Here is a 23308-nt window from a genome sequence, read left to right as displayed (position 1 = left end):
AGGGCCTCCCTGGAATGGGAGTCTGGAAGCTTCCCACTGGGTATGGACATGTGTGCCACAAGTCTGACTCCATATTCCCAAATTACGCCATTTTCCTCTGAAGATCACCACCTCCCCCCAAATTTCCCGCTTTATCCAGTTCCTTGAAATGGCGAGTAGGAGCTTTCCTTATAGCCTGTTTCTTCAGGAGTCTTAAGGTTGCTCCATCCAAAGTAGTTCCCCCAGAAAAGCTGGAGGTACTTCCTGGGAGAGGTTGTAAGGAACTGACACTTGCTAAGAGACTCCACAATGCTATGAAGAAAGACCACAGTTATCAAGTCTCTCCCAAAGACAGTGGAAAGAAGTTTTTCATCCCACCTAACCCATAGTCACACAATCCTGCCATTTTCATTTTCCCCACAGACTCTATTGCTTCATGTTCATGAATGGAAAGAAAGGAGAGCTGAGTTGCTGCAGGGAATGAAAGTCTCTTCATAGATTACTTTCAAATTTATCAACCAGGGACTTCTGTGTCCCACATGTCCTTCACATTCATACCACCAGAATGTGATAGCCTGAGGCTACTTGCAAGGTCATCTACCCTGAGATTCCCAAGGCAGAGGACAAAGCCTGCCTGTGTGTTGCTAGTACATGGCACACCAATTTCTGGTAAAAGTGTGAAACATTTTAATTTCATCATTAGTGTTATAAAAAGATTATTTTTAACTTGCATTGAAATGATTAACTAGACCATCAAACCTGTGCTTTTATTGGTATTTTCACCTCAGATAAAGAATGGAATAAGCTTGAGCTGGAAACATTAGTCAATTTAAATTAAAATACTTGTAAAATGCTAATACAGAGTACATTAAAATATGGTGCTAAAATAAAACCTTAGAGTTTTCAGAATGTTTATTTGAGCCAAAGTTTACATTTTCAGCTTAAAATTTAGAGGGCTCTGCCTAAAGGTTTCAGGAGGAACAATGTGATAAAAGGGGGTCTTTAGCCCTTGACTTGGATTTCAGTGGCCTAATCTTAATCTCAAGCTATTGGTCATGCCAACCTGTTTATCCTCATCATTGAGGTCATTCAGGTCTAATACAGGCTATGCTAGAAGAGCCGGGTCTACACTCATGCAACCTTGCTTTAGAAGCTGTCAGCATAGCCTCATTTGGAATGGGGTGACATTTCTCTATCCTCGCCTTAGGTAGAGTCAAAGGAGAGGGAACAGACCTTACATGGTTGTGGGCCTCAAATGTTGAAGTTTGGCTCTGAGCCATAGAACACTGAGAATGATTGGGACCAACATAGTCATTGGAAATTCTGAGGTAGTGATGTGGATATGTGTTCTGTATGACATTTAGAAAAAGGAAAGTGAATAAAATATGGCTGCTTTGACATCACTGTTGGGATGCGGACTCTTTCCTGTTTTGTTCTGTCTGACAGCTTACCCAACACTAGAAGAATGTGTCTAAAGCCAGCAAATGCCAGATTCTGACAATTCCAGTCTTTCAAATCTCAAAAGTTAGTATGTCTGAGTTTCTTTCATCAGCTTCCTTAGATAAGATACATCACATCTCAGGAGAAAATGAATGCTGAATTCTTTCATACCTGGCACAATATCTTCCATGCACACCTCCCATCTAGCCCTGCCTTCTTTATGGTATTTGGGTAGCAGAATTTATACCTGTACAACTACCACAAGTAGTTGTACAGGTCCCAGATGCATGTATTGGAACCATGAGACAAAGAGAACAAGGAGGTTCCAAATAGTATTCAATGAAGCACTTAGTTCTGTCAGCCACAGTACAACATCAACAAATTGACATCTGACTCATCCCAAGTTCAGCAACTTGACTCATCTCTGGCTATTCGAGGATGTCAGATGCAGTGGTAGGGGTATCAGGATGGAAGGAATCAGAAATAGCAAAGCATCAGCTAAAAGTACCTGCCCTTACTAGATCCCTCCATGATTTCAGGAGAGGCTACTGACATCATCCTCTCAGAAAAGCAAGCCATCTAGTGAATGTCAGACGATACTGAAAAGTTGATGTTATAAGGCAAGGTGTGAATGCCTTTGTCTACCCTAAGCCTCAGTGAGGATGCAATAAACCAGTAGGTTTTGAAAGTCTCCTGTACCATTCCCCACACAAGCCAGCCTCATTATTACACTGTGTTTGGGAGTATAGTTCTACTCTCATTGTTACACACTTACAGTAAGTATAAAGGAGTGTTTTCACATATCCTGACATTTTGTAAATATAAACTGTGTGCACCAAAGTTGAAACCAAGCTGGAACTATCACCCTTACAGAGAAGAAAAATAGAATATAATGAATATCCTACTTATTGTATTGTTCATATAATGAATATCCTGTTTACATTATTGTACTGTTCTCACCATGTGTCTTGACTAAGCCCATCAATGTCTCACAGAAATAGGTAATGTGCTTGAAGTTCTTTTGAATTTGTGAATACTTCATGGCCTTCAATTTCTTACAAAAATAATATATGCCTTAAATAATAATTATAATAAATTTATGAGCATCTGACTAAACTAGTGACTTACCATTTTTTCACACTGAAGATGGGACTTTAGCACTTATCCCACAGGTTGTTAGATTTTAGTCTCTTTAGGTTCTAAAGACAAGATGAGAATGTATTTGATCTAGCTCATACACTATAGCCTATGGTCCTAATGTGGTCTGCTGCTTCCTTTTGTAAATAAAGTTTTGTTGAAAACAGTCACGCCAATACATCTATATATTATATATGGGGAGTTGGGAAGTATTTTGACAAGAGTTGAGCAGTTGAAACAGCTCACGTGCCTTCAAAGCTAAAAAGGTTTACCAGCTGTCCTCTACACACTTTTAGTTTTGATAATATTTATCCCTGCAAGTGTTTTCTCTGTGGATTTATAGCTGGTTCCATTTTCTATATTCAAGTCTATTATGGCTCTAGCAAAAGCCCAAGGGTTTGGGTTTACAATCAGATTTAAAGGCTACTTAAAGTCTAGAAGAAAATCCTCAAATTGATTGATTGATAGGCTAAGTAAGAAGCAGCAGCAGTATTGTTTGGAGAAGGACAATAGTACCAGGAATCAAAATCTCTGTGTTTTCCCATAATGTTAGCAATGAGTGCTGCCCATCATTCTATAACTTCTTTTCCTATTGTGAACGGAAGGAATAACAACTTTTGTATGCATGGAAACCTGGGCAGAAAAGGAATTCCCATAATGACATCATTTGGCTTGATTAAAAATTAAGTATACTAATTGAAGTAGTTCCAGAGAAGTTGGAGATGGGATTGTCAGCTTAAACTACAGGATACTTGCTAGGATACCTGCTAGGAAACCTTGTAAACAATGAAACAGAGGCCTAACAGGGCTTGGCTATCCACAAGCACATGCTATATTTTGTAATAGACCAATTCTGTTGCTTTCATGGCCCTAATTGCCTCAATCTTTTCCCTAAGCACAGATCCTCCAAGATTCTGGAGGGGGTTGCTATGAACCCAGCTGCTTTTATGGCTCCCTGTGGTAGTGGCCTCCTGGGTAACAACTTGCATGCAGAATTGTTACAGGCAGTTTGCATAGTGTGAGAGCGTTTACCTAGATGATATTTACTGGACAATTCCAATAGCCTTGGCACTCTAGGAAGTGCTCTATAAGAATCCTTTATGTAATCATCAAAAGAGCCCCTTGAGTAAGATCTATTACTATCCCTATCCTAAAGAGAGTTTAAAGAGATAAAGCAATTTCAACAATGTCACTGGAAAATCTAGCAAGTAATAGAATTATGATTTGAATCAGTCTCTCTAATAGTGAAGCCCTTGGAGTAAACTACATCACTGAGATTCACTGCTGTAGAACTTACAGGCCTAATAGACTTCTCAAGGACTGGTGTTTTCTCATAGCTAATCCAGTCTTGGTTTGAAGCCCCAATCTCACTGTCTGGAGCAGCTCAGAGATAACACTATGGTGCCATTGGCTCAGTGCCATATCTATCATCCTAATCTTCACCAAGTATAGAATTTCTGCTGTGATATCCAAAAGAAATAAAACTAGTGTGCACATGCCAGGCAATCCTGAAGCTATCCTGTTAAGGAATCTTGCAGCAAAGATGAATCTGGATACAAGTACCTTGAGCCCTGGCTTTACTTCCCATGGTGTATGTGACTTTTCTCTGAGTCTCAGTGTTCAAATCTGGAACATGCAGTCATTTTCACCCATTTCACAAAATTTCTACAAAACATTATTGCTGTTAGGCATAAAAATGATCTTGTGTAGCTCTGTGGATAGGATACAGGGCTTAGTAAGCAATAACTTTGTTATTTTTTAAAATTAGCTTTAAAGTTTATTTACTCTCTCTCTCTCTCTCTCTCTCTCTCTCTCTCTCTCTGTGTGTGTGTGTGTGTGTGTGTGTGTGTGTGTGTGCTGGTGTGAGTTTATGTACATCACATGAGTAACAGGAAGGCAGAGAGCATTGGATTACCTGGCACTAACATTGCAGGACGTTGTGAGCATCCATATGCACACTGTGAACCAAACCAGGGCCCTCTGAAGGAACAGTGAGTGCTTCAGTCCCAGAACATTTACTTACACACCATGAAGAGTTCAACTTCTGATCTTAAAAGGAACTTCAGGGATTTGGGGAAACGAAATATTCAAAAGTATTTTGTCAGTTTCTGTATCAACTGAGCTAAATTCTTGAACAGAATATATCACATCAGATAGTTAAAAGGCAGCAAAATCTTTGTGAAAATTCAGCCTGTTATTTTCCTTGGTGTCTGGAAAGATGAGGAAGATAGTGGGTTTCATTGAAGTTTAGGACATACAGAAAAATTGAAAGAAGATACAAACAATGATAGCTTCACCTGGCTGTCAGTTTTGCCAAGGGCCAACCTCAAACATCAAGTATTAATAAAATGATTAAAGTTCTGTGAAAACAGAAACCTTGCCATATTTGATTTCTATCTACTTAGTATCTAAAAAAAATCTGAAGCCTGAAAAATAGTGTCAAATAAATGAAAGAATCAATATTAAAGTGAGAGAATGAGTCAATGAGTTGTTTAAATCTATGGCAGGTCGGCAACACTTAGGAAGAGATCTTTTTGATTCCCAAAACTTCCCTGCAAAAGTAAGAAATTATATATATGGAGACGCTTGAGTCTATGGCTACAGAACTGTAACAATTCAGAGTTGGAATTCCCAACCAGTGTCTTCTTTTCCTGCCAAGAAGCCCAAAGCCAGCTGTGAGGTAGGGCAGTGGAAGCCAAGGTTAGCAGGTGGGTTTAGTGGAGCTGAACGGAATCTGAACTCCTGAGGTCAGCTGCCTGGTACAGCTTCAGAAAGCTGTGTTCTATGGCAGTGGGTCCTAGTGCTCATAGACTTAATATGCCAAAGTAAAAGAGGTTCACAAGACAGTGAACACACTTAAGTAATAAATACAGGTTGATCACTTCCTTTAGGACAGGGCTGAATTGGGCACTTCTACAAGTAAGACTATAAAGCTAGTGAGATGCTCATCGGGTAAAAGCATTTGCCTCACAAATACAAGGACCTGAGTTGGAATCCCCAGTAACCATGCAAAAGTTGGGTACATTGCACAATGTCTGTGTTCCTAGTGGGACATGGGAGACCAAGAGGAAGGCATCCCAGAAGCATATGATCCTGCTAGCCCATATATCTGCAGAAAAAAAAAAAAAACAAAACAAAACTAGACTGTCTTAAAGCAAGGAAGATGATGAGAACCAGTGTGCTAAGCTTGTCTAGTCACCTCTGCATGCATGTTGCCTATGTGCATGCTTTAATCCACATACACAAATGCACACAGCAACAAAGACATGCACATGCTCACTCACATGGAACCTAGATTCTGCTGACTACCCAGATTCAAATTCTAGATTCATAAATTAATAGCTATCAAAGTTAAGTAAGACACTTTCCCTGCCTATTCCTTAGTTACCTCTTCTGGTAAACCAGACAGTTACAATTTGTATTGTACAGCATTGTGACGAGAATACAAAATAAACATTTCTACATGGAAAGCACTTAAAATAATACCTGGCATGTAACAAATGCAAATTCAGATTTTGATGACTATGGTGGTAATGATGATGGTTCGTGATGGTGACAGTGCCTATGTCATCTTTTGACTATCATCACAGCTCTTCAAGTTAGATCTTAGTGTGCTTGTCATGCCAAATACATACACAGTGAAAGTCTTGTTGTTCAGCCTCGATTAATATATGTTGTTCCAAACTGTTCTAGGAGCAGGAATGTACCACTAAATCTCCTCCTTAACCACAGCCAACAGAAAAGATTAGGATTAGGTCTACCATCAACCTATGGATTAACATGGCATGAAAATTTTGAAAAAAGAGGCCTGGCCCTGACTCCCACTCCCAGGAGCTAGAATTAGAAAGAAGAAAAGCAGAAACCGTGGAAATGAAGTTGGAAAAAACACATCTGGAGAGGTCGACAGTGAGGTGACTTGGAAAGTAAAGGTAACTTCAAACATATACAATCATGAGAATGTAGAAAAAGGAAACAGAGTGGACCTGACAAAGACACAAAGCAGTAGAAACAGGTGTGAAGGAGCCAGGCTGTGGCCGCAGAGGCTCAAAGCAACCTTCCAGCCTCCCTCCATGGAAATCTGCCTTTTGAAATAGGGAGAGTGTTGTCCCTCACATCTCCATATGAAGTCCTGCAGTGAAACTCTGTCACAGGTAGAGCCCAAAAGAAGCTCCATTTTCTAACTCTAGAAAGTCTCACTGACACAGCCTTCTCACAGATGAGATAAAGAAGCTTCCAGAAAGGTCAGTAAATTTATCCGATTTGGTAAAATGAACAATAGAGGCTTATGCTTCCAGCTCTAAATCAAGAACAGGCTTATACTGTAGCCCATCTCTGACAGCACAGGGACATAGCAAGGTGCTTCTTAGGAACTGGAGGGATGGGCCACTGAATCAGCAAAGGAACTCACACATTCCTGAGCCCAGTGCTTGGCAGGAGAACAGCCATTCCACAGTGACAGGAGAGGGAGGTCTGCAGGACAAACCCTATGGAAGTCTGGCTATCTTTCCTTGTGAACCCTGGTGTTTGCATAACTGTCTGCCAAACAGAGTGAAGACATTTGTTTTTGAGAGCTTATTGATTATTTTAGAAACTGCCCTTGTTATTAGAAGGAAAACATCTAGTGATGCCATTGACAGATTTGGGGATGACCAGTAAGTCAGCCAAGTCACATGGCAAGAGCCTTGAAAGGCAAGCAAAAGAATCACAATCTGGCTGTTGTGTTTTTGACTTACTATTCCAGGCCTTTCCTTCCAGGTAGTATGACACATACCTAAGCATTTCCATTTGACTCTTGGAGATCAAAGGATTGGCCTTGTTAAAGTGGCACCTCCTGATTTGAATGGCACAAATAATATTGGCTGACCATAAACCTGCAAAAATGACCTTGATTCATCAATTTGTTAATGAAGTTTTCTATCAAATTTGCTGAAGATGAAAGGTACTGCAAAAAGCATCCAGCCTTGTTTCTCATGCCCACTTATTAAGCACCTGAAGGTCCTGATGGCAAGGATTTTGACATTTGAGACCACTTTCTTATATCCTAGGTGCCTGTGCTCTACAAATGAATAAAAGCCAGCTCCAAGCAAAGTGACATGGGATGGCTGAGTAACTGCACTGACCTTGAGAAGAACAATTAAGAGCTAGGATGAGGACTTTTAATTCAATGCTGCTGTTCAGCCTTGTAAACTGGATCCACCCACATGTGGCTTTGAGAGGGCTTAGACTAAACTGGGCCCCAAAGATGGCTTCTCCAGAATGGACCTTTCCCTAAATCTCCTTATTCTCTATTTAATAGACTCTTGAACTGTCTAAGAGCAGTCTCATTTGCCTTAAATTTTTGATATTTATGATATTCTTATCAAAAGAGAACTCTGTACCTTAAGTTAAATGAAGTCCCCAGGAGTAGGGAGCTCAAGGATGGGAAGTCTCTGAAAGTTCTGACCAGCAGAGACTGCAGGAACCTGAAGATGCTGGCTTTACACACCTAGGGCCAGTGGTCCTGAACAGCCTTTAGTCTTGACTGGTGGGCTTGTCTACAGAATACTCAGAAGGACACACTGAAACTCAAAGACATTTCTCCCACACACAAAATTGTAAATTGTGCCCAAGTAGGCTACCATTCAAAAGAAATTCTCTAGTAGTAGGAGTTAGTACAATAAAAACTAGACCGACAGACAAAACTGAAGGCTGGCTGCTGTGAAAAATTTAACCTATCTGTGTGCATTTAGGAAATCTATTAACATTGTTATCTTTAATTACAACCATGAAATATAGAGATACTACATTTATATTCTATTATGAATCATTAGATTCTTTTTCCATATTCTAAGGAGAAAAATGTGCATCATATGGTAAATTAGCAGAAGTACCATGTAGAAATTTAAATCTGCACAGTTTCTGACTATCTGATGTTATTTGTGTCAAAATCTAGTCTTCCATGGAATAAACAAAGTGCCTTGCTGCTCAAGGTTTTTGTTTATTATTTAACTTTTGCTTTAAAATTCACACTCAGTTTTAATTCATTAACTCTGCTATCACTTGTTTAGGAGTTTGCAAAAGAATATGCTCTGAGTGTCCATTATGCTGCAAATTTTGGAATAAATCTCTTCATCCAGCCTGAATCATGCAGAAGGTTAAAATATATACTCTGACCCTCAAAGCAATAATATACAATTCAGGAAGGAAATCCAATTATTGTATGTGAGGAAGAAATGGTGACTCTTTGAAAACTAATTCAAAAATTTTAGGATGTGATTGGAAAAAAAAATCTTTTGTCAAAGTTTTAAATTGACAAGCGTCCAACTGGAGTATTGGTTTTGCACAAGCCCCTGATTTTGCTGATGACAGATTTGTACAGGCACAGTAGGAGGATGAGGCTGCACATTCTCATTCATGCCATCTCAGAAGGATACAAAAAGGACCTTTGTTAGTCATTCTATAATTCATTAAGTGTAGTGTTTAAAATGAAATATAGTGAAGGCAAAACATGAAAATAAACACTAGTCCCTGTATGAAGGCGACATACTTGAGGAAGTATGAATACAAACTGACAAATGTAAACTTGCAGGTTCATAAAACCATTCATTCCCTTTGTACATACTGGAAATATTTAGGATTACCTGCCAAACTTAAATGTAAAACTTCTTAGTGAGAGAGCAATAGTGGGGCATATTCACACTTTGATAATAACCTTAAGTTTTTTCAAATGATTCTATTTTGAACCAATCAGTAAATTACATCATTATTGATCATTAGAGTTGATAGAAAAATAGCCTTGCTATTGTTATTTTCTGAGTAAGAGAACTGGGGTGATACCACGTATGTGCACACATCACTGTCTAAGACTATCACTAGCCAGAGGGTTTTATTTTCTTCTGACATTTATCAGTCCGCACTCCAGATCCCTCAATAGCTGCCTACATTACCTCTAAAGGATATGGCATAAAGTGAATCAAATACAGTCTACCAATCCCTGAGTATCCTCAGAAGAGGCCATCAGAGACTCTCGGAACGACATCTTCAAACAGGATACCCTCAGGCTTGATTTTTGAGCTGAGGGCCGATCCTCAACTTCAGGCTTTGAAATTTTTTTCTGGAGAAGCAGCCTCAGGATGGCAAGGTAGAATGGGTGGGTGTGTGGTGTGCAGAATGGGAATGGGCAGAGCAGGGAGGACAGGTGTGTTGCAGGTTCCACTGAGGAGTAATTTTCGACTAGGAAAGATGGAAGGCAGCAATGGTCTGCTCACTCTGAGATCCCACTCTCTGGCTGAGGTCAAAGATTTTCTGAGTATTCATAGAGATGAGGGCTGATCACATCCAGAAGGCCAAGGTAGAGGTAACATAACACTTGCCATTCTCATCCTTTGCATATACCCTTTAAACATCTACTTCCTCCAGTCTGGCTAAAAATGAGATACAGTAAACTAAAGAAAGCTAAAAGAAATTTCCACTTTATTTGGAAAATTAAATGTTACTGCTGGTCTGTGTTGGGTAATTAGAAGCATATAATAATAATAATAATAATAATAATAATAATAATAATAATAATGAAGATCTGAAAGCTAGTTCAGAGGCTGACACTGTTTTCTCTTCACTCCAGTGTCAGCTGTCCAGTAATCCCTGCTCAGGGTCCTCAACAGAGACATTAACTGTGCAGTATGTCTCATAGGTATTGCTATAGCACAATGTATTACCTTAAGCCCTGTGGCATTCTTGACCAGTATCTTTCTATCTTTAAAACCACTGATGAACATGCATGCACACACATGTGTGTACATTCTGGAGAACTTGCTAGAATGTCTCACTATGAGGATGGATGATAGGGTCCTTGATGCCCCATGTGACAAAGCCTCTAGGAAAATCTTCAGGCCATTTTAGACCAGTTCTTTACCCTGTATCATTTTTACCTGCCAAAACCCCTGCTCACATAGCCTCTGTCTTAGTCTCTGGTAGTCAGGGGCTGATGCTCTGACACAATCACACAAAATTTCATCCTTGGAGTTTTATATAGTTTTCTTTACTTGACATTTTAAAAAATGATATGACTAAAGCAAGCTCTTCATAATTGTGTTGAATCAAACAGAACTAAAATCACTTCTGAGCACAAGTGAAGGTAGGTGGGTTGTTGGGGGAAAAAATGGTATCATAAAGGTAAAGGTGATATAACCCTGGGCTAACTGGGTTTGCCTGCTTGATCTCATCATGTCTGGAAGCCATAACCCACACTGAAGAAGACAACCTTCCCTGAGAAAGAATAGAGCTTTTGATTAAGGGTCCACAAGTACTGTCCCCCATGAGCAACTGAGGGTAGAGCAGTCTCCTTTCTCCAGTTCATTTATGGCCTCATCTAGGCATTGGAGTGTATCATTTCCTGTTCAAGAACTTTCTCCATCCTGGAGTTTAAACAAAGTACCTATGTCCATGAAGGTAACATATCACGCCAGTTATCTATGAGGATGCTGACTGAAGAGATGAAAGGTTTATATTTTGAGAGATTTTAAGTCAGTATTTAAAAAAAATAAAAATCACTTTATTGTAAAGAACTTGTAATAGAATGCAGGCAGTAAGTTGTAAAAAAAAAAAAAAAAAGGAGGAATATGAAGCTATTTGCTTTTCTAGATTTAACTCTATCATAGATTTCTACTTTTTTTCTGGTGGATACAAGCATAAGAATTAAATTGATGATGAAAATATAAACTTCAAAATGAAGCCTCATGGTTACTTCAATTATACAAAAGTTCATTCAGATGTATAGATGCGGGGTCTGTGCAAGTGCCTATTTGAATGGCTAAGTTAATATTGATGCGCCAGGTTTTTTAATGGGAAAATCTTTCATCCTAAATTTTGGATAATGAAGATTTTCATGCTATATAAAATGTACTGATTTTTTCCTGTTTCCCATCAATAACAAAATACGCAGAACTTACCCTGCTCTCTGCACTGTGTCAGGCTAATATGGTGAACTAAACAATATGTAATGATATCAGAGCAAGAGATGAATTAAAGTTAGACCAAATCCTAGGCTGGGCCAGTGTGAACATATTAGCAGTGAAATAGCAGTATACTAACCACATAGCCCGTGAGCGCAATCAGTCAAATGTCAACCTACTCTCACAACCTCTTAGAAACATTGGCTCACCAACACACAAATGTCAAATGAAATAGAAATTTTCCTCCTAACTGACACCCACATTCAGGGGATCTGGGTTAATCCTATGTTGATTTCCCAGCTACCTGACAGGGGTGCATGAACTCCCTCTTGTTCAGATCAGCTGATTCTGTGGGTTTCTCCAGCCTGGTCTTGACCCCTTTGCTCATCATTCCTCCCTCTCTGTAACTGGATTCCACGAGTTCAGCTAGTGTTTAGCTTCTGCTTCAATCAGCTACTAGATGAAGGCTCCAGGATGGCATATAAGGTAGTTGTCAGTCTCATTATCTGGGAAGGGCATTTAAGGTAGTCTCTCCACTATTGCTAATATTGTCAGTTGGGTTCATCCTTGTAGATCTCTGGGCATTTCCCTAGTGCCAGATTTCTCCTTAATTCTGTAATGGTTCCCTCTATTATGGTATCTCCTTTATTTTCTCCTCTATTCTTTCCCTGTTTCAATCTTCCTGCTTCCTCATGCCCACCTCTCCCCTCCTCTTCTCCCCTTCTCTTTCTCCTAACTCTCTCTCCCCTCCTCCCATGCTCCCAATTTGCTCAGGAGATCTTTTCTCTTTCCCCTTCTCCAGGGGAACTCTTAGGCTCCTCCTTGTTTCCTAGCTTTTCTGGCAGTGTGAATTGTAGGCTGGTAATCCTTTGCTCTATGTGTAAAATCCATATATGAGTGAAACATACCATGTTTGCCTTTTTGTGACTGGGTTATCTCACTCAGGATGGTTTCTTTTAGTTTCATCCATTTCCCTGTGAATTTCAGGATTCCATTGTGTTTTTTTCCCACCGAGCAGTACTCCATTGAATAAATATACCACATTCTCTCTATCTCTTCTTCATTTGAGGGACATCTAGGTTGCTTCCAGGTTCTAGAGAACTGGGCAGTCTCTGGGGCCACTAGTCATGGATCAGTATTTATCCCTAGTATATGAATAGATTTTGGGAGCCCACACAACATAAAGAGATACTTTCTCAGCCTTGACACATAGTGGAGGGCCTAGGTCCTTCCCCAAATGATATGACAGACTTTGAAGACTCTCAATGGAAGGCCTCACCCTCCCTGGGGAGCAGAAAGGGAATGGGCTGGGGTTTTGTGGGGGTAATAGGGGAGGATGGGAGGGTGAGGGAATAGGAATTGACATGTAAAACAACCTTGTTTCAGATGTAAATAAAAAAAAAATATGAATTTTTATGTCTTCATTGAAAATGTATACATTTGTTCCATAAGTGTTGTATTAGCTATGTGAATACATTGTTCTATTGCTAAGCATTCACCAGTAAACAAAACACTATCAAAAATCCCTCACACTTCATACACCTATTATCATGCCATTCACTTTTTTAGTGAAATTCTTAATTTCCTAGTACTTTTAGAAGAATTATATCATGGGGCTTCATGTTTTCAAATTGACAGGATGATGATGGTATTGTTTTGGAATTGGGCTACAGAGCATCTATTGGTATACCCTTTACTGTGGGATAAGAGAACACCAGGGTGCTGATTTCTCCTGGTTGGGAGAAAAGGACAGAAGATTTGGTCGCAGCAAGTGGATTGGAGAGTCAGTCATCCAACAAACCTTCATAGAGTAAGTACTATATAACATTCCAATACATTAACTGAATAATTCCTTTCTAAGGCAGCCTGATATTACCTCAGGTTGGAGAAAGTTACTCCATATACAAGGATGTTCCTAAGAAGAACAGTTAGAGAATGATACTGTAGAAATAGCTGCAATAGTAATAGCACACATGGATGATTTCCCCACAAATGAGAAGTTTAGGTATCACGATGTAATTATCTTCATGGATTTGGATTTTAAACAGCTATGTCTCTTGCAATGATCTAAATGGTCCCTCTTCCTAAAAGGCTCTAGGTTGGAAGCATGGTCCCTAGAATGGCAGTATTGGGAGATGATGTGGAACCTTAAGGGCAGAACCTATGGGAAGTCCTCATATTGATCAGCAGAATGCCCTAAGAGGGAACTGTAGTACTCACTGGCTTTCTGTTTAGGATATGAACTCTTCCACACCTGGCCCTGTCATGCCATATGTCATGATGAGCAGGTCCCCACCAGAGCTGAAGTGATACAGATACCCTGCCCTTGGCCTCCAGAACTGTGGGCTTCTTTATAAGTAGTCACCTACGATGTATTGTTGTCACAACAAAAAACTCATGAATAGAGTGCTGGTATCAAGACTTTTAATATCAAGGTAAAACAAACTATGTGTGGCCAGAAGGCTATGGCTAGCCTGCTCTTACCATGACTGAGATGTGGAGGATCCTCAGTTCCTCTTCTGCTGACTCATGTTGGGGTTCTTCAGTTGGGTCTTGTCCGGGGAGACTTGGAGCGCCATCTTGGTGATGGATGTGAAAAAGCAAAGTACCATTCTCCAGCCATTGCTGCCTCCAGCGCACCAGAGGGATGTCTTCAGTATTCCCTGAGATCTCTAGGAGAAAACCACCAAAGTCACAGGGTGAGATTCCAGACAGGATAAAGACTCCATATTCCTAGTTTCTGCTACTAACAAGCTAATTTTGTCTGCAGACAGCAAAGGGATCTGACTACAGTTAGGTTGGACTTATTGCTGCTTATTAAACTCAAGAAAGACAAGAGATCTAGAGAAGAGAATTATCCCCCACAGGTCTTTCTATGATAAACCTAGTGAACCAGGCTCTCACCTGGTGAGATAAATACCGAGGTGAAAATTCTAGTGCTTCCCCTTGTTCTGTGATCAATAACATCCTTTTCATGGCACAGTTTGAATACCTGATAACCCCCTGGGGTAAATGCAAAGATATTTGCCTCTTGTAAATCTGGACATGTGAGCTTCACAGCAATTACTCCTAGATGGCAGTGAATCTACCAAGGGGAGAGCTGGTAATTACCATCCAGAGAACCTGCGTTTATGGAGCAGTCCAGGGAAGTTCCTGAAAAGCCATTGGAGCTGCTGGCCTGTTTGTGAAGCCATACTCATGGGCTGCATAGCCCACTGGAGATGTCTGATAACTTGTCATGACAGGAAGAGACATGTTTTAATTCTCTTTTGTTTTCTTCTTTAGTTTTACAAAGCATATGTGGTGTGTGAAGAAAGTGGTGTGAATTGGGCCTTATCACAGGCACAAACATTTACTTCCTCTTCAGAGATTTAGCTAAAAGCTGGGCTATCGTCAATAGAAAAATACCAGAAAACTATTTTGCCTTCTGCACTATAGTAAGGGCTATTGCTCCTGCAGGAACACCCTGGGTCCATACCCTCTTTTCTCTTATTCCTAAGCAGTATTACATCAGAGTTCTGGGGCATCCCATAACTGAGAAAACTGATTAATCCATCTTTTCCAGGACTTTGCTTAGCCTTCAGAACATGCTTCCTTTAACACCTGTTACAGCCTCGAAGTGGGGACCAGTGTTCTACTATACACACTTCAACAAATCATTACTTTATAAAATTTCATTTTTAAAAGACATGCTTCAGTTACTGAAGTTTGGTTGTTATAATTCCCTCCTCTTCCAAGATAGTGCCCTAGCCGTAGTTGTAGTGGTTCTGGACATGCCACTGTCAGGTGTTCTCTGCATTTTGACCAGATGTGGATCTCTGTAATAGTCTGCATCAGTTGCAAACTGTCATGCAAGGTTTTGTGCAAGAAGCCAGGGCAAAAAATTATCATACCCCACTGTAGAGTTTATGAACCGTAACTATTAACAGTGTGGAAAGCTATCCATGATTAGGCGAAGTGATGGCCTCACTCATTCAACATTATTCACTTACCAGGGAAAAGAGGACACTTGAGATTGTGAGGGCAAGCTGTCCACAAAGTATCCCCTTTCAATCCTTAGCCCTTCTTTTCTATTGCCTAAAAGGCTCTGACATCTGTCTGGTTGGTATAGCATCTGTGATCTCACACATGTTTGACCTGGAATCCAGGGAGCTTCAGAGGGTGAAGAGACTGAGATGGGAAGATTTGCTCAGACCTGGCTTTCAGAAGGCACCTCCACATTCGTTTGGTGTGGTAGTGATGCTAGATTCCCACATCTGCCCTTCCTCTAAAGAGTCTTCCACATCTCGAGTGGAGACATTCTTGAACGCACCTCTGAAGGTAAGCATTTAAGCAGCAGGAGTCAAACAAACTGAGTGCAGGCCCAATAATGGCTGACTCTTCCAGGCTTGTGGTTGTGTATCCCACAGGCACCCTTCATGCCTTCTCATTCATCGACATACTAGTAGACTCTTAGAAATGCGTCCTCCCCTAGAAATGTATCCTCTCCAAGTCCTTGTTCTGACACTGCACTAGGGATGCGAAATTCTGTATCCATCTCAACAGAGGTAAAGATCATCAGCATCCCAGTTCCCAGTAGTGCATATGATGACATAATCAAGCCCAGCTTCTTCTCAGACCCATCTCTGCCCAGTCTAATATTTATTCCATGCATGTCTGGATTCCTCTCAGCCCCTTCTGTATGTATTTGGGAGGACATAGCACCTGCCCCTTTAAATCACTTCACAAACAAGATTTTGCTTCCCAGCAGATAGGTCAGACTCATCAAGTAGGTCAGACTCTGCTTTAACCATGCAAGCAAAGATAAGGAAGTACCTGGATCAAAGTCAACCAGCCTGACACAGAATAGGGACAGGGGCAGATGAACCATAAGTTGTCCTCTACTCCTTTCACAAAAGCAGATAACGTGACCTCAGAATGTAGAGGGGGGAGGGAGAGTCCATAGTAAGAAGGACATGTGGTCTTTTATGAGCTCAGAGGCTATAATAATGTAATCATTTGTTCCAGATCTTACTATCACATGACTTATTTTTAAAATGAGATGCAATCTAAGTGCCATAAATTTACCTTTGAATTTAGTAGATTTTTTTTTTATTCATCATGTTGTGTAACCATCACCCACTGTCTAATTCAAGAACATCTTCACCAGCTCACTAAGAAACTTTATGTTTGTGAGCAACTACTATGTTTCAGTGAGGAGGCAGGTGTTGCTTTCCATGGCACTAGGCATGGGGTAACAAGGAAATTGCAGTGATGACCCTGACAAAGTGCTCCATGGGACAATGGGATTATCACAGAGTCTGGCAGTGGCTTCCAGGCTAACCGTTTGAACCCTTTTGTGGGTTATGCATTCCCATCCCTGTGAATGGTGATATCATAATTCTGCACAGACTTGACTCACTGTATAGGTCAAGAGGTGAAGGGAAGAGGGCACCATGTCTGCCATGGGCATTCATCAATTTTAAGTTTCAAGATAATTACACAATGATAGCTTCTTTCTTGGCATTTCCTCCTCTCCTCATAGGATCTGAAATAAAAGAGCTCAAATGCTAAACTAGCAATGTATTTATACTTATGATATATCTGGCTTGATCAGCTGATGAAAGACCACACAGAACATAGTAAATGCCTTGTCAACTTCTTCACCAACAAGATTGAGATCTGAGATTGGAACATTAATGCAAACACATTGATGTGAACGCCACTATCACAAGAAGAATTATAATTCAAGCCAGCTCTGAGATTCCAAGGAGGAAATTGGGGAGGTGATAAAATTGTTACTCCAGTCCAAAGCCAGGGGGTTGCCACTGAGCCCCACTCAGGACTTTTGCAGCAATGTACTGAATAAAACAAATTCTGATAGGACCTAGGGTCCTCTATGGTTATTTCCAGATATCACAGGTGCCATAGTTGTCACAAGCACCGATCCATTCATCACACAGTGGGGCTGAGATCTCCAGAAAGGGAAATCTGTCCCAGCTCTTCCCATGTCTCTCCTTGCTCCTACAAACCTCACATCTTCAGTAAAGTCCCCAAGTACTGCAATACAGAGAAAACAGAGTGCCACTCCTTCTTATATACAATAAATATTCTGGGAGCGTATTATGTTTATCATGGTTGGAAATTAAACTATGTACTCCTACTCTCCAGGATAAAAAAAACTTCACATGTGTTCAGGGCTAAGTGACAGCAATGCTGAATGTCAGGTGAGACTTGGCTGGGTAAACACTGAGGGGAAGTAATAAAATGTTGGAAAATGCTGGAGACACATTCCCAGCTGAAGACCACAGTGTGTGCAAAGGGACAGGAAGATGGTGCATGTTATCAGAACCACAGGAGGTCTGGTTAAGCTGCAGGGGTATGGGGTATGTAGAAGAGCTACAGAGGTCCTACTCTCAGAATCCAGATCAATGGCATTTGTAAGAATCTTGAATGCTATCCTAAGGAGTTCACAGCTAGGGGAAAGTCATTCACAATTCTATTAGGCAGAAGTTAATGATCAGCAAGACTCAGAATGAGAGTAGCTGATATACCAGATCTAGGCATCACTGTGGCTCTGATTCTGCATTTGTCAGTGACTAAAAAGAGAAGTGGGACTCAGGAGGCCAAGGCATGATCTGAGGAACTTGGAATTAGCTCCCATGCTCTGAGCTTCCTTATCTCTGGGAAGATGCAACCATGTAGACAAACTTCAGGGTTCATTGGTAATTTTGATAGTTATGTGGTCTGTCTCCAGAAAGCATGTTAAGTTTCATGTCCCAAATAATGTCAAACCTCTTCTCAGGTTGTACCAATGTTCCACCCTGGATTGAGAGGATGTGTGCATAGATTTCAAGATATAAACCCAATGTCACTCTGTACCCCAGTCTGTTGAGGTATACCTTCATCATGCTGCTGCAAATATTTGGTTTCTAAGGGAGAATACTGGAGCTTTGTGCCCCAGAGAACCACACTGGGTGGGATGTTGGGAAGGAAAAGTCCTAGGAGAGAAAAGCTTGGGTTGGAAAAGGCAGAGTGAGATGATATCACTTTTAATTAGCCTTAGTCATTGTCCTAATGATAGCTTGTGGGTTTGGAGTTTGTAGTCTCTTTGTGGGGTTACTTCAGGACACTCAAAACTTTGCTGCAAAAATTTTCTACCTGGCATTACAGCATGACCTTACTATCCACATACCTTTTTCTTTCTTTGTGCATATCCTCACACTGCTCTAGAGTACCTGAGCTGAGTTGTTAAGAAACATCAAGTAAGAATCAGAATTTTCTCCCATGTACCAGATCTGCCACGCCCTCCTCCAGTGAGCTAGACAATTCCAATTGGAGTATGGATTTAATTGGAAAAATTCTCAAGGATCATTTAATTCAGTGAATTGCTTAGAGTATGTTAGAGCAGTCTGGGCATCTTGGGACCCCTTTTCATTGCCAGCAAGCCCGAGTTTCAAGCTGAGTTCAGCTGAGTAGTAATGAGGTACTGTGGTTGCTGAGGTCAAGGCAGGAGGTAGCATTAACTTGTCCATGCTTGGCCTTATGTTGAGGGTACCTGCTGAACTGAACCTGTGATCTTTCAAAGCTGATGTAGACACCCCCTGGTGGCTATTCTTCCTGTTGAAAGGCTTTGCTTAGATTTTCAAACTTATTTTCATCTCAACACAACCTTTTCTCTAATGGAAATCTAAAATGCTTCTGAGGGACTCCCCCAAGAACAGAATTAGAGAAGAGCTAGTTCCATTGAAGGAACAATAAAATGCACCACTAAGCAAGGGCCTTGCTGGTAAAGGAGAGGATGAATCTCTGAGTTATTTAGATTTATTTGTTATTTTTAATTATAAATGTGATGTCACAAATAGCTTTATACTATTTGCAAAATAATTCCATGAAAAACACCCGTGAAAATGAGACTGAACCTCACCTCCACTACGTGCTATCCCAGTGGCCATTGTGAGTTTCCTTTTATGATGAAGATTAATTTGGGGGGAAGGTGATGCAGTAGGTCACAGCATTTACTGTTTAAGCACCAACACTGTAGTTCAAATCCTCAGCACCACTGTAAAAAGTCAAGCATGGTCACAGGCCTGTAACTCTGGTACTAGGGGAGTGTAAAAACAGTAGGAGCTCAAAGGCTTGGTTCCCACCAGCTTACAAAAAACCAAACCAACCAAACAAACAAAAATAACTCCCCACAAAAAAACAAACAAACAAAAAACAAACAACAACAACAAAAAACAACCGACCAAACAAACCCATTGAGCTCCAGGTCAATGAGACTCAGGGGAATAAGTAGAATCTGGTAGAAAAGAAAACCCAATGTATAACCTCCACATATGTACACACACATGCACGCACACACACACACACACACACACACACACACATCATTGAGCTCAGATTATTAATAGTACTAGACCAACCAGCAAAACTAAAGTGCAATGATTGTCTATCTGACAGTGACTGTCAAAATTGCTGCCAAAGCTGGGTCTAGGACAGAACCAGTCTATTTCACTGTAGTCTTCTTTCATTTCCTTTTAACTTTCTGTTTCCATCCCCTACTTTCAGAGCTTGAAAGATATTGATGGTAGGCCTAGTTTTCCACATGGTTTCATTATGGTCTTCTGACTGAAACTATTAACAGTGGTATTAACTTTCAACACCTTTGTAAGAAAATAACCTGCTTAAGTCAGGGGTTAATAACAGCCAGGGATCACTAATTATCTTGCAAATCTCCACCCTGGTATCAAATGTGACACCAGTCTTTAATGTCTCTGGAACAGCAGCCTCCAAAGACCTCAACTTGTTTCATAAACATAATGACAGCAGCACATTAGTGTCTTGGCCATCTGTGAAGGAAGATGAGGGGCAGACAGAGGAGAAGGAGGTAGAGAAATGAACAAAAGTAAGAGGCATAAGGAAATGAGACTAGCTTTGGGTCGATTTGGCTGAGGTCCTGCACCTCTCACCAAAGGGACCATATGCTTTGGAGTGCTGAAGTAGAGTGGTCCCACATCCCAAAGTGAGAAGACCATTGATTCTGTTGGGCCTGAATTCAGCCAGCATAGATGCCAGGAATGCTGATGCTTGGCCTGGAGTATGTGTCTGCAAATGACTAGCTAAGTGGACAAAATGTGAGATCCCAGAGCCAGAAAATTCTTTTGTGAAGATGTTCATAGAACAGTTAGGAATGTAGTTCCTATTGTGGTTTCTGCATTTAATTCACTGGCAGCACAGAGATGTTTTCTAATATCCTGTTCTTGATCCTCTTCCTCCAAATAAACTTCAGAAATGGCTGCAGAACTATCTGAAACAAAGGTTCAAATCAAGACAGCTTCAAACCTTAAGTAGCCACCAACAGAAGCATTTTCAAGGGTAGCAGAACCTTCTTGATTTGCTGAGATTTGGAGTTGAGAATTCACCCAGCTGATTGAATGTCTATATCCTCAGCTTAGTGACATTTACCCTGCATGATAGATAAAAACTAGGGTCTCAGTTCATCACTGGCCCAGTGATGAAAACTGGAATCATAAGGCACGCAGAGCGTCAAACAAGGGTATGGAAGGAATTCTTTGGATCTTTCTGGAGCTCATATGCCTGTCCTCAACTGATGGAATGGAAGTCTCCAAGATCTTTCTAGTTCTGACCTCTCATTGATGTCACATAATCGAAAACAACACTTGGTGATAGTGAGACTCCATGTTAGGTGCAGGCTAAGTATAGTTTTGCATGTCAACTGCGTAATGATCTCTAGAGATTTTCAAAGTAAGTTCTCTTCTTGGCCTTTGGTTTAGCATGTGTCAATTGAGTCTATCTTTCTGAAGGGGGGTGTTGGTTGAAGTGTCTTATCAAGGTTTAATAAGGATCAGGATAAACAATTAGGCCGAACAGATGTTTATTCAGGGAGAAATAACTCACATCATAGACAGATGAACACCAACAGGTTCCTGCTTCCAAGAATTCCTCCAGAAGTCCTCTCTCACGCTTCCTCCAACCTAGTTCCCCAGGTCACTTCCACCCCTGACTCCACCCCCCAATGGGTGTGGTCAGTGCAATAGAAGGAGACAAAGTGAATATCCCACTACAGTGTCTAATTTCAGTCCAGGATTCCTTATGGGTACTCTTCCACATACAAATACTTCCAAATGTTTTCCAGTCAGCCACTGGTCTTCAATACATTATGCACATATAAGGAGTGTCTAGATAGAACATCATCTGATCTGTCTCAACACCCCTAACATATATTCTCTGAAAATGCTATACTCCAAAAATCTGATATGTTAGCTCCCTTTAAATCTGTCCACCCACCCATTTCTTTTCCAGGAACAGACAAAGGTGGAATAAATGAGTCAACACAGGTAGTAAGCATGAAAAAGGAAGGAAATAGAGGCCTGGGTAGCCCACAGAATGCCAGCTTTAAGGGCAGTGATGGGTGGGAGCTGTGGGAAGCCGATGGTGTCTTTTTAAATCAGCCTCCATGGAAAGCAATGGGGCTTTCTATGGATGCTGCTGGAAGTAGGTCACTCTAAGCTCCTCAGTGCTGGCATGAATAGCAATCAAGCAACCTCATGCACATTTTATTTACCTAGCCATGGAGATGAAAACATTCCTGTGGGGGAAAAGAAGCAGCCAAGAGGTTCTGACACAACCAGAGAGATGGGAAGCATTCAAATGGCTTGTGATTTCATCCCAAATGGTTTACTTGTTCCTACCACAGTGTTTCTCTGGATCTTTTCAAACCTCGAAAAGAGTTTATCCACATGATACTCATTAAAGTCTCATTTGAAAGGGGGGGTCCAAAGCTCTTTGAAAAGGACTGGGTTCTCTGAGCTGCAGATGTACTGGTAAAAGGTTTTTTGGCTTTTTTTTTTTTTTTCTTTAAAACTTACATCTAGGTCTATTCTCCACTGCCACATGGCTGACCTTTGTAAATTGAGATAACGACATGCATTTAACAAAATCTGACACCAAGTAAGACGTGTAATAATATTTAAGCTCCATGATGTTAAAATGTGTATTTATAGATCACTTCATACATTGTGGGAAGAATAAGTCATTTGAAGTTTGAGATTTCTCCACTGGAATTCTAATTTGAGCTTTGTGGGTCTTGAGAGTGGCGGGGGGGGGTACTCCTCTGCTGTGTGGCAATAGCTGCAATATGGACACCTGGGTTTTAGAAACCCAGAACACTTGTTGCAAGGTAATTATAAGGAAACTCCCCACTAGATCCACCAAGAGCTCTGTGTACTTGAGGCCCTCTCTCTGATGTTCTTGATCTCTTGCTTGCTAATAAAGGCTTCAGTATCTGCTTTAATCAAACATCACGGATTGTTTCGAGGTTGTGAGTCCCTGTGGTTCTAGAGTCATAATCCAGTAATTGATGGAAACAGATGCAGACCCACAGCCAAACACTAGGCAGAGTTCGGGGAGTCCGGTAGAAGAGGAGATTTTAGGAGCCAGAGGGGTCAATGACACCACAAGAAAAACCCCAGAATCAACTAACCTGGGCTCATAGGGGTTCACAGAGACTGACTGGACAACCAGGGAGTCTGCATGAGACTGAGCTAGGCACTCAACATATATGTTACAGTTGCTTGGTCTTCTTGTGGAACTCCTAAAAGTGGGAGCTGTCACTGACTCTCTTGCTGGCTTTTGGGATCCTACTTCTCATACTGGGTAGTCTTTCCCAGTCTTAATACATGGGGAGGTGTTAGTCTTACTGAAACTTAAATGCCATGTTTTGTTGATGTGCATGGGAGGCCTGCCCTTTCCTGAGCAGAAATGGAGGAGGAGTGGATTGAGTGTTGGAGACCAAAAGTGGGTAGGAAAAGGGACTAGGA

At 40.9% G+C, this 23308-nt stretch overlaps 1 protein-coding gene across 2 annotated transcripts in view; it reads right to left on the bottom strand.

Moving 5' to 3' along the window:
• The window catches only part of Astn1 (astrotactin 1), a 304509-nt gene that overhangs the window by 173436 nt on the left and 107765 nt on the right, over positions 1 to 23308 (bottom strand). For both annotated transcript variants that reach the window (XM_051186059.1, XM_051186060.1), the window contains exon 2: positions 13971 to 14158. In XM_051186059.1, the coding sequence (XP_051042016.1) occupies positions 13971 to 14158 (188 nt within the window). The remainder of the gene's footprint in view (positions 1 to 13970; positions 14159 to 23308) is intronic.

This window comes from Phodopus roborovskii, unplaced genomic scaffold, assembly GCF_943737965.1.
Source record: "Phodopus roborovskii unplaced genomic scaffold, PHOROB, whole genome shotgun sequence".
Classification (NCBI taxonomy): Eukaryota; Metazoa; Chordata; class Mammalia; order Rodentia; family Cricetidae; genus Phodopus; species Phodopus roborovskii.
Note: the sequence above shows the minus strand (reverse complement) of the source record. Positions and strands in the feature narration are given on the sequence as shown.